The sequence below is a fragment of the Rana temporaria genome, chromosome 13 (genome assembly GCF_905171775.1).
Source record: "Rana temporaria chromosome 13, aRanTem1.1, whole genome shotgun sequence".
Classification (NCBI taxonomy): Eukaryota; Metazoa; Chordata; class Amphibia; order Anura; family Ranidae; genus Rana; species Rana temporaria.
Window position 1 is genome coordinate 77,126,893 of NC_053501.1, and position 18,464 is coordinate 77,145,356.

General features: G+C 46.1%; 1 protein-coding gene across 1 annotated transcript in view; it reads right to left on the reverse strand.

Moving 5' to 3' along the window:
• Nucleotides 1–18,464, reverse strand: part of ARG2 (arginase 2) — a 202,217-nt gene that overhangs the window by 12,876 nt on the left and 170,877 nt on the right. Inside the window, exons 5-6 of the mRNA XM_040332838.1 lie at nucleotides 16,107–16,201; nucleotides 11,390–11,494 (exon numbers count right to left, since the gene is read on the reverse strand). Coding sequence (XP_040188772.1) covers nucleotides 11,390–11,494; nucleotides 16,107–16,201 — 200 coding nt within the window. The remainder of the gene's footprint in view (nucleotides 1–11,389; nucleotides 11,495–16,106; nucleotides 16,202–18,464) is intronic.

Sequence of the window (18,464 nt, forward strand, 5' to 3'; positions counted from 1 at the left end):
TAAGTGCCAATGAAGTCCTTAATGAATGAACATAAGCAGAAATTAATGATAAAAAATCTCCATACGATGAAATCCAGGACAAACAATCACCCAGTGCACTGATGATAATGTGAGCCGCCACCACATGGACTGAGGCTTACCAGAGGGTAATGAAATAACAGCGTTATTTAGAATCCACGGCAGGATACTCCAGAGTGTAAGATCACAGCATAAGATGGACCAGGGGTATACCGCAAAACACAGCTGATAGGGAATCCACGGCGAGATATAACCAGATCTAGTGTGAAGTACTCCTCCTTAAACCGTCTCATGCAGCCCAACGATATGTAACATGTAGGGAAGGAGACCGCAACATGGTGTAGTAGGTACAAACTGGTTTATTTTAAAAAGGTAAAATGCTACTTACAACATAGAAGTGCAGTACGAGCAATAAAACAAATGCCGGCCGGCATGTAACAGGAGCCCTTCCTCCTCGTGTGAACACGATGACGTCACTGCACGGTACGGTACCTTGCCCAACAAACCTTTAGTTACAGTATATCACTTACATATAGATTAAATAGAACAGGACCTAGTACAGAGCCTTGTGGTACACCAATAGTGACTGGTCTCCATTTACAACCACACTCTGGTATCTATCCTTTAGCCAACTACATATCCACTGAACCACCCTCTACAACTGGAAGGTTCTTGTGACAGACGCACATTTTGTGAGCTGGGGAGGAGTCTTCCAATCCAAGGTTCAAGGATTCTCCCCATCAATGACTTGGCGCTCGCTTGGAGCTGTCAGGCTGTCCCTCCAGCACTGAACCTTAATTTAAAAAGGCAAACTTAAGTCAGGTTCAGTAAGACAATGTCACGACAGTGGCAAATATCAGCATCAAAGGGCCCAAGGAGTTTGGCTGTCTTCAGGATGCGAACCAGATTCTCTCATGGACAGAAATTCACTGTCCAGTGATTTCTGCAATCAACATGACAGGATTGGGCAGTTAGCAGCTGGATTATCTCAGCCAACATTTCCTGGACCAAGGAAAATGGTCTCTTCATCCAGCTGTGTTTAATCTAAAATGCCAAAATGAGAGACTTCCGATATGGGCATCCTAGCCTAGCCTGCAGATACAAGAAGATACCTCTGTTTGTATCCAGAACTAAGGATCCTCTAATTATCCCTTGCTCTGGGTTCAGGCTAGTTTGTCTTCCTTCCACTGAGCATTCTACTTTACCTACTCCTCAAAATAGAGTAAGAACCAAAAGTGATTCTTCTGGCACCAAATTGTCCCAGAAGAACCTGGTACCTATAGACTCCATGCAGAAAATCCCTGGCTTCTTCCCAAGTAGACTTGATCTGCTGTTTCAAGGCCTCTATTCCGCCTTGTTTCACAGACTCTGGCTTTAACCACTTCATCCCAGGAAAGGTTTGACCCCCTTAATGACTAGGCCATTTTTTGCGATACAGCACTGCGTTACTTTAACTGACAATTGCGCGGTAGTGCGCTTTACCCAAATAAAATGTATGTCCTTTTTTTCCCCACAAATAGAACTCTCTTTTGGTGGTATTTGATCACCTCTGCAATTTTTATTTTTTGCACTATAAACAAAAAAAGACCAACAAATTTGAAAAAAAAACAATACTTTTTACTTTCTGCTATAATACGAATATACAAAAAAATCTAAATTTCTTCATCAATTTACGCAATTTATGTATTCTTCTACATATCTTTGATAAAAACAAATCTCAATAAGCGTATATCGATTGGTGTGTGCAAAAGTTATAGCGTCTACAAACTATGGGATAGATTTATTGGGCCAGATTCACGTAGATCAGCGGATCTATAGATCCGCTCGATCTACGTGATTTAAGATCCGCTCCCGCAAGTTTAAGAGGCAAGTGGCTAATTCACAAACCACTTACCTCCAAACTTGCGATGGCGGATCCTAAATCCCCCGGCGGAATTCAAATTCCGCGGCTAGGGGGAGTGTACTATTTAAATCAGGCGCGTTCCCGCGCCGATTTAAATGCGCATGCGCCGTCCGGGGAATTTCCCGGCGTGCATTGCTCCCACTGACGTCACTAGGACGTCAGTGGTTTCGACGTGAGCGTGACTTGCGACGCGCGTGTTTGTGAATCGGCGTACGCAAACGACGTTAGAAAATTCAAATTCGACGCGGGAACGCCGGCTATACTTAACATTGGCTGCGCCTGATAAAAGCAGGGGTAAGTATACGACGGGTACGCCGCTACGGAAACGTCGTAAGAAGACTGCGTCGGGTCCGCGTACGTTCGTGAATTTGCGTATCTTGCTGATTTACATATTATTTATCGTAAATCAGCGGGAACGCCCCTGGCGCCATTTTTAAATTGAAAAAAAGATCCGACAGTGTAACACAGTGTAACACTGTCAGATCTTAGCCCTATCTATGCGTATCTGATTCTATGAATCAGGCGCATAGATAGGACCAGTGTAAGTCAGAGATACGATGGTGTATCTGTAGATACACCGTCGTATCTCTTTGTGAATCTGGCCCATTGACTTTTATTTTTTTATTGTTTTTACTGGTCATGGCGGCGATCAGCAATTTGACTGCGACATTGCGGCGGACAAATCTGACACCAAGTGACACTTTTTGGGGACCAGTGACACCAATACGGTGATCAGTGCTAAAAACAATGCACGGTATAAAAGACACTGGCAGGGAATGGAGTTATCTGGGGCGATCAAAGGGTTAAGTGTGTTTCCTGGTAGTGTTTTCTAACTGTGTGGGGGATGGACGACAGGAAGAACAGAGATCTGTGTTCCTGCTTACAAGCAACAGAAGATCTCGGTGTACTTCCCTGCCTCTCTGTGGAGCGATCATAGGTGGCTAGTGGACATCAGGTCAGCTGGACCCGCTGATTGGCTCCCCTTCTGTGCAGTGTATGCATGCGCACGCGTTCGGTGGCACGCACACACTATCCATTGCACTAAATGACGTACAGGTACATTGTTACGCGCAATAGAGCCGCCCTAAGGGGACTGGCAGGACAGAAGAAGGCAGCAGGTGCAGTCCCCCCCTTTTTTTTTGCTGCTCAAGATGGAGGACCCTGACAAACTTCTGGTGCAGCTGTGCTCAGCAACCCTGGCAAATGTCCCTCAGTGGCTTTATTCACAGCTTTCTGCTGTGCTTCAGGGGTCGAGGCAGGGTCCTGTCACTCCTGCCCCTGTTTCTTTATGTGCAAGGAGGTTCCCGGCCTCCTGCGTGCTTCTGCCCCGCTTCTACCTCTAAGGTGAACCGCCACACAGGGAGCCCAATCTTGGCTCTTCCAGCCCCTTGGGCAAAGATACCTGCCCCTCTTCCCTCAGCAGGGGCTGGGAGGAATCCCCAACATTGGTGGGATCTGGCTCGTTGGGTGCATCCCCATCCCTCTCAAGGTCTTCTGTATCTGTGGATCAGGACCCGGCGGGCCTTCACCCGCCTGTGGCGTGGACGGACAGCTGCTGCTGGCGAAGGCCCCTCCTCCAGGATGGCCACGGCCATGGATAGGGGAAGCGGAGGTGGTGAAGGTGACGATCCTGGCGCGGCAGCTGCAGCAGGTGTAGGTCCGGACATTGTTTGCCTGTTGGGTTGCCATAGGGAAGGGAACTATTTTGTTGACCAGTGTTTGCCAATGGGTTCCACTATTTCCTGGTTCATATTTTGAGATGTTAAGCTCTTTTCTCGAATGGGTCATCAAGGACTTGTCGGGCCTTGGATCTATTTTACACTTTACGGAAGGTTTCTTGGTGTTGGGCCCTCCAGGGGATTGGTACTGTCTCATATTGTTGGCCACGTTACAGCATATTTTTTGGGTTCCGTTGGCACAGGGTAAAGACGGAGGGTAAGACGGAGGGTCCCACTACGGAGTAGAAGTTATTGGAGATCATAATTGATAACAACTTGATGGAATGTCAGTTGCCGAGTGATAAACTCAAAGACCTTCGGGGTTCAGTGGCAGGGGTTGTTCGTCAATCCAAGGTGCAGTTGCGGGAGTTGCAGTCCTTGTTGGGTAAACTAAATTTTGCATGTCGAATTATGCCCATGGGGCAGGTGTTTTGCCGGCGGCTGCCACTGCTGGGGTCAAGGCACCACATAATTTTGTGCATATTCAACAGGAGCACTGGAAGGACTTGCAGGTGTGGGATATGTTTTTGGAACAGTACAACGGTATGTCCTTCTGGATGGGGCCCAGCCATGGAATTGGATCTATTCCCGGACGCGGCGGGGTCAGTGGGTTATGCGGCTTACTTTCAAGGCCGGTGGAGTGGGGGGTCATGGCCTGACGGGTTGAAGGGGTCTGATCTTATTCGTAACCTGACACTTTTGGAATTTTTTCCGATAGTGTTAGCCGTGGAGCTCTGGGGTCGGAATTTAGGAATCGGCAGGTGTGCTTTCACTGTGACAATTTGGGTGTGGTGCATTCCATTAGCTCATTGTCAGCTTCCTCCTTTTCTGTGGTTCTCTTGCGTCATTTGGTGTTGTGTTTGCAATTTAATGTCTTTGTTTGCTGTTCGTGTCCGGTAGGGTTGAGAATGAGGTGGCTAATGTGCTTTCTCACCTACAGTGAGACAGATTCTGTCGGTTGGCAGCGGGGGCGGAGCAGCTTGGGATCCCGTGTCCCAGACGTTTGTGGAATCTTCTTTTTCCACGATAACTGGATTGATTCGGAATTCAGTAGCTGATTTTACGTAGCAGGCCTATGAGCAGGTTTGGCGAGAGTGGCATGATCTGGTAAGTAACGCTGGGGTTTGTTTTAACGACAAGGATAGATTACATGTGTTGCTGTATTTTCTGGGTAAGAACTGCAAGAAGTGTGAGTCTGTCGCTTCAGTTAACCGGAAGATGTCACGCCTGGCTTTTTTGTTCAAAATGGTGGGGGTGGAGGATGTTACCAAAGCTTTTACGGTGTGTATGGCTCTGAGGGGTTAAAGGAAGGGTAGGTGTAGGCCGGATTCCCAGCATCCTGTGTCATTGGGTATACTGGGTGTGTTGGAGTTCTCCCCAGTGTCTGTTTTACGTCCTTTGAGGTTCAATTGTTTATGACGGCTTTTGTCTTGGCCTTTTTTGGAGCTTTGCGGGTGGGTGAATTGGTTAGTCCCTCCAAGGCAGTGGTTGGGGGTTGGATGTGGCGGATGTGTCAGTTCCAGGGGCGACACTGTTAGGCTGCTTATTCGCAAATCAAAAACCGACCAGCTGGGTAAAGGGACTAGGCTGTGTGGCAGGCTTGACCCTATGCCCGATCATTGTAATAAGGAATTGGTTGTCGTTGCGACCTGCTGGGCATGGTCCTTTCCTGACTCACGAGGATGTGCCGGCATTGTCACGGTACCAGTTTGTGTCTGTGTTCAAGAAGTGTTTGGTGGCGGGGGATTTTTCGCAAAGGGAATATTCCTTGCATTCTTTTTATTATTGGGGCTACGGAGGCAGTGCGATGGGGTTTGAGCAACCAGATCTTGCAGCGGATTGGGAATCCCACTGCTTTCACTTGTATGGGCGGCCACAGCTTTTTAAGGTGGGGTGAAGCTCCTTAGAGGAGTCTTTTCTTCTCAGTGGTGGAATGAGGGAGGCATCTTTTGTCTTGTGTTGTCCGTTTGTGTGTTTGTGTTTTCTGTGGCCTTGTTGGGCCGGTAGGTTAACTGTGGGGATCTAAGTGTGTGGAGGGGGTGTTCATGGTTTCACTTTGTCTTTTGCACTTTATGCTTTTCAGACCCGGTGTGCTTGATGTGGATTCTGGGCCACTTCTATGTTCACTGGGGGGCTAAGAGGGCATTGGTTAGGCCGGATGGCAGACAGTTGGGATCCCCGGTATGCTGTGGTCCTGGGTGTTACCGGAAATTCAGCATTATGCCAGGAAGGACAGGCTACCCGATGTGCTACTACTGCATGTCGGCGGCAATGACCTATTTATTAGGGCTTCCAGAGAGCTTATTCGGGATGTCGAGTGAGATTTTCTCTGCATGCGGTCAGCCTTTTCAGACATTACCCTAGATATCATTGGCAGGGCAGCTTGGAGGGGGGCCCGGTCAGTAGATCAGATTAACAAGGCCAGGATCAAGGTCAATAAAGCAGTGGCCAAATTTGTGGTACATAATGGTGGGCTGGTTGTTTGCCATGGGGAGTTGGAGGGAAACAATGGACTGTAATTGAGGGGTGATGGGGTACACCTGTCAGCGGTGGGCATAGACATGTGGTTTCTGGGACTCAGCGGGTCTTGAGGCTGCGGTGGGTCGCCCACGCGTGAGGCTTCACTGCTGGGCAGGGGTCTCGGGTTCCTTGAAAGTTGGAATGGTGGAAAGAATACAGTATGTGGTGTTGAATGGGTTGAGCCCATCTCGATATGGGTACCTTCCCTACCATGGAAATAATGGGCTATCGGGAGAAAAATAAAAAAAATATTGTCCCTGAGCTGGTGAAACTGCGGCTAGGGGCCAGGACGCGGAGGTGGTGGCGATACAACCGATGCGATAGAGATACCTTCCTTCATCAACATGAGTGAGTGAATAACTTGTATAGTGCTACAAATGCGAACTGAAATCGCCTCAAGGCGATTGGAATCCATTTACTTCTATTTAGCCTTCAGAATAGGTGGGTCTTGAGTTTTTTCCTAAAGGCCTGGTGATTCCCTTCCATTCGGATATTAGTTGGTAATGCGTTCCACAGTCGCGGTCCTTGGACTGCAAATCTTCGTTCTCCTTTGGTCTTGTAGCAGGCCTTGGGAATTTGTAGTAGATTTTGATTATTTAATCGAAGAACGCGATTGGGGTTTTGATATTTTATTTTCTCACATAAATATTGGGAAGCGATTCCTTGTACACATTTGTGTGTCAGGCAGAGAGCCTTGAATGTGACTCGGTCCTTTACGGCCAGCCAGTGGAGGGACCTCAGGGAGGGAGCAATTGATTACCAGGGTGTTTTCCCTGTTACCAGTCGTGCCGCCGTGTTCTGGACAAACATGAGACATAGTCTGTTAAGTTGGGTAAAAAAGTTGAGTTATAAAATTGAATATGTTAATAAAGGGGCCGCTACGGCCATTTAACATCCAGAGAGTGTTTTGTGTTTCTTTCAAATGGTATTGCTGGGGCCAAGAAAAGGGGTTGTGGTAGTAGGTGGTGTAAGACTTTACATCAGCCATATACCAGTCATGTGTTTTTTTTAACATTCTGCTAAAACTTTTGTGAATCGGTACTGCTGGGACCTTGAGGAAGGGGACATACCCCTAAAGCTTGTCCTAAAAAATAGTATGTTAGTGCAAATAAAAAAAAATATCACAGACAGTACTCAATTGTCCTAGGAGATAAGAGGAAATCAACAGCCCTGTCATTAAAAGGGTTAAAAACCATTCTATGCATTAAGGTGAAAGACCTTCTGTGGTGCTGCAGCCCCTCCGAGCCCCCGCATTACTTTCCTGACCTGATCTTTCTCTAGCCGGGAACGAGCTGTCTTGATTGGATAGATTAATAGCAGCACAGCCATTGGCTCCCGCTGCTGTCAATCAAATCCAATGACGTGGGCGCCGGGGCCAAGTCCTGCATTCTGTCTAATAGACACAGAAGCAGGACTTGTCCAACTTTGGGTAGAGTCTTTCAGGCGTAGAGTCTTTCAGGTAAACTCAAAATAGCATCAGTGCCTTGTGCATGTGCAGCAGCACACTATGTGGCTACAATGTATTCACGGTAGCATTGAAATGTAAATGTAGACCAGCACCATCTACAACAGCCATACTTAGCCGAGAGTGGTACATGTAGCAGGGGAAGTGTTACAATAGCACATTGCTTTTTAATTTCTGGCACTGTTCATTTACAGTCCCTTCTGACCTCTGACTTCTGCTGGAGCTTACACTGGCACTGTAATCTTTGGACTAGCAGCTCACTCTACCAAACCCCCACCTGACCTCTATTGTTGGCCAGTGGCACTGCATTTGGAGTTACATCTTTTCACAGAAGCGCCACTCACCACAATGCCTGCAACCAACCCCTCATCACCGCTGCACCAGAAACTTCCCATGCCTGCATCCCCCTTCTCACCACCATGCCTGAAACCTTTCCAACACTGCATCCTCACACCAATCATCCACTACTCTTATCACTGGAGATGACCCTGGGCCACACCCGATACAAACCTCCATTCTTACCACTGCACCTGACCTTCATTCTTCCCTCCACTCCCTTCTTTCTTGACACCTCTCCCATATTGCCAATGTGTGGCAAATGCTAATAATAAGTTTACCACTACACGTGTACTACATTAATATTTTATGACTTCTAATGTGAATAAATTTCCCAGCCAAGGGGTATCTATAGGTGTATAGTCATTCAAAAACATACCTTCCCGCCCCGAAATTTGCTCCCATATCCTTGCGCACCCGTCACAATTCCCTCACGGGCAACCCTCAGCGGATCTTGGACGAATTCCGTTACCGCCTTGCTAAACTCTATTCCGTTCCTGCTCACTCTTCTACTCAGGGCTTGGATGCCATTTTGAGGTATTTACCCTTACCCTCCCTTTCCGATACTCAAATGTCTCTTATGGACCGTGACATACAGGTCTTGGAAGTTCTCCAGTGTATCAAGGCACTGAAAATAGGTAAGAGACCGGGTCCGGACAGCTTTTCGGCCTTGTATTACCGGAAAATAGCAGACAATTCTTGCCCTGCATTTGGCGGCTATGTTTAATTCGGTAAAGGGGGGTCAGTCATTCACACAAAATCTGCTGACCGCCAACATTGTAATGATTCCTAAGCCAGACAAGGATCATTCCTCTTGGGCTAATTTCCGGCCAATCTCCCTAATTAATATCGACATGAAAATTCTCACCTAAATTTGGGCCAATCGCCTGAATTCCTTTCTCCCACGTCTGATAAAGAAGGATCAGGTGGGATTTGTTCCTCATAGACAGGCAGGAGATGCTATTAGGCGCCTTCTTCAAATTCAACATATAGTACACAATAGATCCCTGGAAACAATGTTTTTGTCTTTGGATGTTAAGAAGGCATTCGACACGTTGTCTTGGCCTTATTTGATGCAGGTCCTTCACCACTTTGGTTTTGGGGCCTCTTTTTTGTGCTGGGTTTCAGGCAACTCGCATAAATTATCATTGTTCGCGGATGATATCCTGTTGACTGTCACCAAGCCCAGAATTTCTCTCCTCAATCTGATGTCTTTTCGATTCTTTTGCTACGTTTTCGGGCCTATTTATCAATCTGGCAAAATCGAAGGCAATGTCTGTTAATCTTCGCCCTTCGGAATTGGAATCCCTACAAGCTCTGTTCTCTTTCCAATGGTTAACTTCATTACCCTACTTGGGGATCAAGCTTACTCCAAGGTATTCGGACTTATACCACGCCAATTTCCCCCCACTTTTTGGGAAGCTGGCGGCCATGCTAGCTTCATGGTCTACTCTTCCGCTATCCTGGGTTGGCAGAATAGCGGCAGTGTGCATGACTTACCTCGCAAAATTCCTCTACTATTTTTAAGTTCTGCCGGTCCAGATACCCTCTCACATCCTCCGAATACATCAACGTATGCATTTTGTCTGGGACTTAACGAGACCCAGGATCAAAAGGCAAGTTCTTTATGCTTGCACAATCAATGGTGGCCTTTCGGTCCCCAATTTGCAAGCTTACTACACAGCAGTAGGCATTGCCCCGCTATCTCAGCTTCATGAGAAACAACAGATGCCACTGTGGACCACTATTGATTTAGTGGACTCTCATACGACACCACTAGCCTCCCTCCCCCAGACACATCGCCCGCCCACCGTGGGTCCGTGCCTCGCCCATTCCCTTTGGTTATGGGATACGGTCAAATATTCAGCAGGTCTGATTTCCCCTCACCTTCCGTTACTCCGCCTCCTTCATTGCCCATTATTCCCACCAGGTTGTGACAATCCGTTACAGTTCACTTGGTGGACGTCCATTCTATGCTCACCCCTACTAAAATAATCCCGTTTGCCACCTTGCGTTCCTCTCACGACATCCCCCTTATGGAGCATTATAGTTATCTGCAACTTCGACATTTTCTACAGCACCTTATAAGATCTCAACCCACCGATTATACTATGACCATCTTTGAAAGTTTATGTAGATTGCGTCCCCACTCTCCGGGTCTCATATCTCTCATTTATGCTGCTATAATCGGCTCCAAGAGACCGCCACTGAGGCCTTATCACCTCCAGTGGGAAGCCGAGCTTGGGAAGCAGCTTGACCCGGAGGACTGGCAGATCATGACTGTTGCACTGTCAAAGTGCTTGAAGAATGTCCTCTTTCTGGAAAACTCCTATAAGGTGTTTTATAGATGGAAGTACACCCCGGCCAGATTGGCGAGCTTTATTCCATCCTATTCCCCCTTATGCTTCCGTGGATGCTCTCAGGAGGGTACAATGGCGCACATCTGGTGGACTTGTCCCAGGGTATGCAGATTGTGGGTTAGAATTTATGCGCTACTCCGTAACCTTTTTAACACCACTATAAAGAGAAACCCTTTTGAGGCCCTCTTGTGGAAACCAATTTCAATACTCCGTCCTAAATTCCAACTGGCAGAACATGTTTTTACGGCAACTAAATTGACTATAGCACAGGCCTGGAAAAGCCTGCACCTTAGCTTTGAAGCAGTCAAAAATTGTGTGAATGACATTTTGGTTAACGAGAAGCTCACTGCCATATTATTGGATACTCAAGATAGGTTCCTTCGGGTATGGCAACCCTGGGTGACTTATAACCACTCTTCACGATTTGACCCTACGCTTCTCTCCCTTTAATAAGCCTCTGTCCCGCCCCACCCCATGGTCCCTCCTTCCTCTCTATTCCCCCCGTCTCTTTTTTTTTTTTTTACTTTCTCCTCCTACCTTTCTTCTTCTCTCTTCTCTCTCTTTTTGGTTCTATGTTTACGCTATTTTTCCTCCTGGCTCTTTCTCTTCTCTCTGCTTCTTTTCTCTGTTGTTCTGGCCCACAGGCTCGGTCCTGCTGGTATTGGACACAAGATGTGACGTTGTTTATTCTTTCATATTGGTGGAGGTTACCTCCCTTTTATGTAATTCATTCAGTTTGTTTTCTTTATTTATGGCCAAGCGTGATGATGTTTTTTTTTTTGTGTCATGGGTTCCATATGGGTCCCCGTGTATTAACCAGTTTATAATCCCAGACCCCTATAATGCCTCTTTACCGGGACTTAAGTGGAGTGGACTTCCTCTCGCTGGTCACTCATGCTCGCTCCTGGTCCTCTAATGGCTGGCTTGAATTTCAGTTTCCCAACCTAACGTTCCTGATGCCTGAAGTTTTATACCTGTTAGTCCATTATTTGTTTATCGCTGTTTTTGTACTTTTTTCTGATGTTGTGCATTTTTTTTTCAATAAAACCCTTTGTACAAGAAAACATACCTTCCCAATAGCTGTTCAAAGGACCTTTCCATAACTTTCTGTATTCCAATGCAATCAATTTGCCTCATCGAATAGTATGGGATGTCATATTTCTTCAGAATAAATCTGAAACAGCAAGTTCATAATATTATTAGAGATCTACGACATATAATAATGTGAAAATTCTTTAGCTTTATTAATATGGAATTGCTATTCCATATAGATAGCCTTGATTTTGATTAAGTGAGGTTTGCCTCCTGCTTGTTCTCGTGTCACAATGTTGATCTAAAAGAGACGAATACTCATTTAATGACTGATTGTTGTATGTTGTGAGGAAAATGATACAGGAGGACATAGAAGACAGATTAAATGAGTCCTAGGGTCCTTTTCACAGGCTTTCTGATCAGGTCCGCCTGTCTGTTTTTCAGGCAGCCCTGATTGGAAGCTGCATAAAGCTCTATGGGCAGTATGATGTAAACAAATTTTGTGTCCGTTTACACCCACCTGCCTCCGAATACGTCTAGGTCCCAAAAAAACAAACAGAGAAAAGGACTGTGTTCTTTTCTGTTTCTCCAGACCCAATTGTGATGGATTGTGCACAAGTACATTTACACCCATAGATATTAAAAAACTGACCTCTATCCTGCTCATAGATCTGCTGCTGAATGGAGCAGAGCAACTCAGCAGGGAAGGGAAGGGGAAAACTTTTAGTGGATTAAACAAGCACATGCTTGGTGTTTTTTTTTATGTGGAATTATGCAGCTTTTTTAAACTATACTATATGACATGCTTTAAAATGTATCCCTGGGCAAAAAAATTATAAAAAAAAAATGAAGTGCAGGTCTGCAATATACTGTATGTACATTTTCCCAACTCTTTATAAACACTGCAAGTATAAAAAATATGTGTTGATCTGTCAAAAAAACAGTGTATACCTAATTTCTTGTTTGGAGTTGACAACCTAGTGCGTCTGTTCCATTGAAATCACAAGCAAAGTAATCAATCCAGCTTAGCTTCCATGCTGTAAAACATCCCCACCCCTATGTCCATAATATGTGATGTTGGAGGTATTCTGTAATCCAAGGGGAAAAACACACAGGGAATTAAGTGCAGCAGAGTGCACATGAAGTTAAAAGCTCGCTGGGTTTCAGACAGGAATGGTTATTTTTGTGTACTTTTTAATACAAAATGCACCATGTTATTTACAGTATTATTTCATTCATTACATTTATATACAGTATCTCACAAAAGTTAGTACACCCCTCACATTTTTGTAAATATTTTATTCTATATTTTCATGTGACAACACTGAAGAAATTACACTTTACTACAATGTAAAGTAGTGAGTGTACAGCTTGTATAACAGTGTAAATTTGCTGTCCCCTCAAAATAACAACACACAGTCATTAATGTCTAAACTGCTGGCAACAAAAGTGAGTACACCCCTAAGTAAATGTCCAAATTAGGCCCAATTAGCCATTTTCCCTCCCCGGTGTCATGCCACTCGTTAGTGTTACACGGTCTCATGTGTGAATGGGGAGCAGGTGTGTTAAATTTGGTGTTATCGCTCTCACTCTCTCATGCTGGTCACTGGAAGTTCAACATGGCACCTCATGGCAATGAACAAACCGAGGATCTGAAAAAAAGAATTGTTGCTCTACATAAAGATGGCCTAGGCTATAAGAAAATTTCCAAGACCCTGAAACTGAGGTGCAGCATGGTGGCCAAGACCCTATAGCGGTTTAACAGGACAAGTTCCACTCAGAACAGGCCTCGCCATGGTCAAAGAAGTTGAATGCACATGCTCAGCATCATATCCAGGTGTTGTCTTTGAGTAATAGATGTATGAATGCTGCCAGCATGGCTGCAGAGGTTGAAAGGGTCGGGGGTCAGACTGTCAGTGTTCAGACCATACACAGCACACTGCATCAAATTGGTCTGCATGGCTGTGGTCCCAGAAGGAAGCCTCTTCTTAAGATGATGCACAAAAAAAAACGCAAACAGCTTCCTGAAGACAAGCAAACTAAGGACATGGATTACTGGAACCATGTAATGTGGTCTAATGAGACCAAGATACACTTATTTGGTTCAGATGGTGTCACGTGTGTGTGGCTGCAACCAGGTGAGGAGTACAAAGACAAGTGTGTCTTGCCTACAGTCAAGCATGGTGGTGGGAGTGTCATGGTCTGGGGCTGCATGAGTGCTCTTGGAAATGGGGAGCTACAATTCATTGAGGGAACCATGAATGCCAACATGTACTGTGATATACTGAAGCAGAGCATGATCTCCTCCCTTCAGAGACTGGGCCGCAGGGCAATATTCCAACATAACGACCCCAAACACACCTCCAAGATGGTCACTGCCTTGCTAAAGAAGCTGGGGGTAAGGGTGATGGCCTGGCCAAGCATGTCTCCAGACCTAAACCCTATTGAGCATCCGTGGGGCATCCTCAAATGGAAGGTGGAGGAGCGCAAGGTCTCTAACATCCACCAGCTCCGTGATGTCGTCATGGAAGAGGACTCCAGTGGTAACCTGTGCAGCTCTGGTGAACTCCATGCCCAAGTGGGTTAAAGCAGAGCAGGAAAATAATGGTGGCCACACAAAATATTGACACTTTGGGCCCAATTTGGACATTTTCACTTTTGTTGCCAGCGGTTTAGACATTAATGGCTGTGTGCTGAGTTATTTTGAGGAGACAGTAATAGTTACAAAAATGTGAGGGGTGTACTCACATTTGTGAGATACTGTAAATTACCTATATTCAAAATAACAACATAATATTTCTTTGCCATCCTTTGAGGGCACTGGGCTCTGCTTCTGGTGCTTTCTAAACTTCTGTGTACTGTGTTAGCTAAAGAGAACTCTCCTGGATCAGAGCTGTGGCGCTGCCTCTGGTGTAATCCAACCTCTGAACACTGAGTAAGCTTATAGTGTTGGTGAGGCTAACCTGGAATGTGACATTCAGCACAGGCCTCTGCATTGTGGTGCTCCCTGCAACTTTGCATCCCACATTGGTTGTTCTCCCTTCCAGTACACTTCTACCAACTCAAGAAGACATTGCTCAGAGTTCAGTTGCCCAAGCAATGCGGCCACACATTGGGCTTCTCAGGGTGCCTGTGTATGGGTGCAAAGCTGAGGGGTGCCTGTGCATGGGGTGCGGGCTGAGGGGTGCCTGTGCATGGGGTGCCGGGCTGAGAGGTGCCTGTGCATGAGGTGCCGGGCTGAGGGGTGCCTGTACATGGGGTGCCGGGCTGAGGGATGCCTGTGCATGGGGTGCCTGTGTATGGGGTGAGGGGCTGAGGGGTGCCTGTACATGGGGTGAGGGGCTGAGGGGTGCCTGTACATGGGGTAAGGGGCTGAGGGGTGCCTGTACATGGGTGCAAAGCTGAGGGGTGCCTGTGTATGGGGTATTGGGCTGAGGGGTGCCTGTGTATGGGGTGTCAGGCTGAGGGGTGTACATTCCCCCCCCCCCCCTCAGTACAAAGTCTTCCCCAGTCCAGAGCTCCCACCAGTTTCTCTCTCACCACCTAGAACATTTCAGAGAGTGGGGCTGTAGAGGAGTACTCACACAGTATGTCTGTGCAGGCTGCCAGTCAGGAGGAGCGTCTCTCTGTGTAGAATACCCGCCTCCTCTCCTCGTCTATAGATTTTGGCGCTGGTGTCGGACATCCGCCCCCTCCCTCCTCTGCTCTCCAATAGAGATCGATGTATAGAGGAGGGAGAGGTTTGAGCGGCAGAGAGGAGCGCTGTCACTTGTAAATACAAAGGCAGCGCTTCTGTTGTCACAAGTGACGGAACTGAGCAGGGCCGTAGGTGGCTGAACTCGGGCTGAAATAAAACACTGGTGGGCATCGCGGGTATAAAGAGGCAGCTGCTTTGGGCCCCCCAACAATGACTGGGCCCTGGGCAACTTTCCCTTTTGCCCTGCGGTAAAGATGGCAATGCCTGTTCAGACTAATGACATTTACATCTACACAGATATGAAATATAAACTACTTAAAGCAGACCATCAGTAATTTTTTCAACTTTCCATCTATTAAATCTTCTGCCCTTGTCGTTTTAACTTTAGATCGTAAAACATTTATTTTTTGCCAGTAAATACCTTATACAGCCCACTTCCCGTTTCTTGTCTGGTAAAAAGCCTAGGCTTATGACATCATGCACAGCTCTATCTCTCACTCTCGTGACAGTTTGTCAGAAAGGGAGAGGGGATGAGTCATAAGAGGGCCAAAGATAGCTGCAGGGCATCAGAGCTGGAGGTGTGTGTGTGTAAATCCAGGAAGTGAACAGGCAGCAGCTTCAGCTGCCCACAGTTAAAATGGATGCAGTCAGACTCGTGGAGGGGGATTTCTGCAGCATATTTGGCTAGTACAGAATCGCAGTATATATCAAATAATATGCAAAGTGGTTGGAGGAAAGCTTCAGAATGGCAAATATGTTTTATTACAATTTATGTGAGCAGACTGCAGTTCCTCTTTAAGAAATGGAATAAGAAAATCGTATAATGTATGGCCAGCCTATGTTCAGGGAGTTCCCAGAACTTAGGCTGACCATACATTATACAATTTTCCTTTAGATTTACCAAAACCGTGTAATATGAGGTCAGTCCTAAACACTTTCAATTTGTATGCAATCAGGCAGGCCCTTGCACTACATAGTTGAAGGTAAATCTAAAGAAATGGAATAAGAAAATTGTATAATGTATGGTCAAATGATAGCATATTACTATCAAACTTACTGTTCAGCTGCATCAAGATCTCGCAAACCAATATATACAATATCCAATGTGGAAATGCATGGTTTTATCCAAGAAAACCCAGGGATAAGAGGAACCTACAAAAAAAAAAGTACTCTTTCTAGATTTGCAACACGACAAAGGCATTTGCTTATTACAACTTGACGGTTATAAAATAAGTTGCCCTAAGCATGAAATAATTTTTCCCTTGTGTATATTGCTTTAAAAAACAAAAAAAGGTCACTTGAGCAGACAGGTCAAGCAGGAATTTTTCATTCCATTTTTAAAGTGGAAATTATAATCATTATTATACAGGATTTGCTGTATATAGTGGCAACAGTTTTTGCAGTGCTTTAAATATAAAAGAGTACAATTACAATACAATTTGATACAAGAGGATTAGAAGGACTTGGGGCCAGATTCACAGAGGAAATACGCCAGAGTATCTACTGAAACGACGTAACGCACGTCGCCGTTCAAAAAATACGTTGGGGCGCCGTAATTTCGCGCAAAGCACGTCGGGAAATTTCCTAACGGAGCATGCGCAGAACGTTCTGCGCGGGACCGCGCCTAATTTAAATGGTACACGCCCCATTTGAATTAGGCGGGCTTGCGCCGGACGGCTTTACGTTACACCGCCGTAAGTTTACACGCAAGTGCTTGGTGAATCAGGCACTTGCGCTGAAAACTTGCGGCGGTGTAACGTAAAGACGATACGTTACGCCGCCGCAGATATATGTGAATCTGGCCCTTGGTTCTTAGGAGTAGGGATGAGCTTTATATTCGAGTTGAACATGAGTTCGACTCAAACATTGGCTGTTCGCCCGTTCGGCAAACAACAAACAATTTGGGGTGATTGCGGCAAATTCGAAAAGCCACGGAATACCCTTTAAAAGTCTATGAGTGAAATCTAAAGTGCACATTGTAAAGGTTAATATTCAAGTTATTGTCATAAAAAGTGTTTGGAGACCTGGGTCCTGCCCCAGGGGACATGTACCAATGCAAAAAAAAAGTTTTAAAAACAGCCGTTTTTTCGGGAGCAGCGATTTTATTAATGCTTAAAGTGAAACAACAAAAGTGAGATATTCCTTTAAAATTTGGTGCATGGGTGGTGTGTATAGTATGTCTGTAGTAAAGTAGCGCATGTTTCCCGTGTTTATAACAGTCCATGTAATTTCTAAAAAGGAAAAAGCAATTTAAAACTACTCGCGGCTATTCATGAATTGTCGGGTCCCGGCAATACAGATCAAAGTCATTGAAACCCCCCCCCAGTCCATTACCAGGCTATTAAGGGGAACCCCAAACCGCTAATTCCATATCAGGCCCTTCGGGTCTAAGGGGAACCCTGCACCAAAATAAAAAAAAATGGCGTGGGGTCCCCCTAAAAATCCATACCAGACCCTTATGCGAGCACGCAACCTGGCAGGCCGCAGGAAAAGAGGGGGGGTGAGTGCCCCCCTCCTGAACCATACCAGTCCACATGCCCTCAACATGGGGAGGATGTCCCCATGTTGATGGGGAAAAGGGCCTCATCCCCACAACCCTTGCCCGGTGGTTGTGGGGGTCTGTTGGTGGGGGCGGCTTATCGGAAACTGGAAGCCCCCTTTAACAAAGGGGACCCCCCAATTCTGCCCCCTATGAATTGGTAACGGGGTATCCCTACCATTTCACTAAGAAAGTGTAAAAAAATAAATAAAATAAAAAAACACACAGACAGTTGGGATAAGTCCTTTATTAAAAAAAAAAAAAAAAACATTCCAGCGATGTAATCCAGTCTGTCCAGCGTTGTAATCCTATGTCCCGCGGTGATCCGGTGTCCAGCGATGCTCCAGTCTCCACTCCACACGAAACCCCCATGACACATTTCTTAAATAACAATGAGGCGTGGCAATCGGATTATGTCATCCAGAGGCTACGCCCCTTGTGATGTCACAGACCCATCATGCCCCGGATAGTGAAGTCACAAGGGGCGTGGCCTCTGAGTGACGTAATCTGATTGCCACGCCCCCATCATTATTTAAGAAATGCAGGACATGGGCGCCGACAGATCAGCGGGACGCAGCATCGGAGGAGGGTTGGCGGCGGGATCGGCTGCAGAGGATGAAGAACACCGGACAAAGAAGACAGTAGTAGATGGAGGACTTGGTTGCCATTGCTAGGAAATCGTCTGAAAAATGTAATCAGTTATGGTCGCCCTGGGTGGTTTTCCGGTACTCTGACCAGTACTTACAACTGGATACGGGATGAAGCTGCTGTTCTGGCTTAAATCTCTATCTCTTAAACCCCTGTAAGATGAGACCACGGACAGTATGTCCTTTACTGTGGACTATTGATGTTTGTTCTTTTTTGGAACGTAGCGAC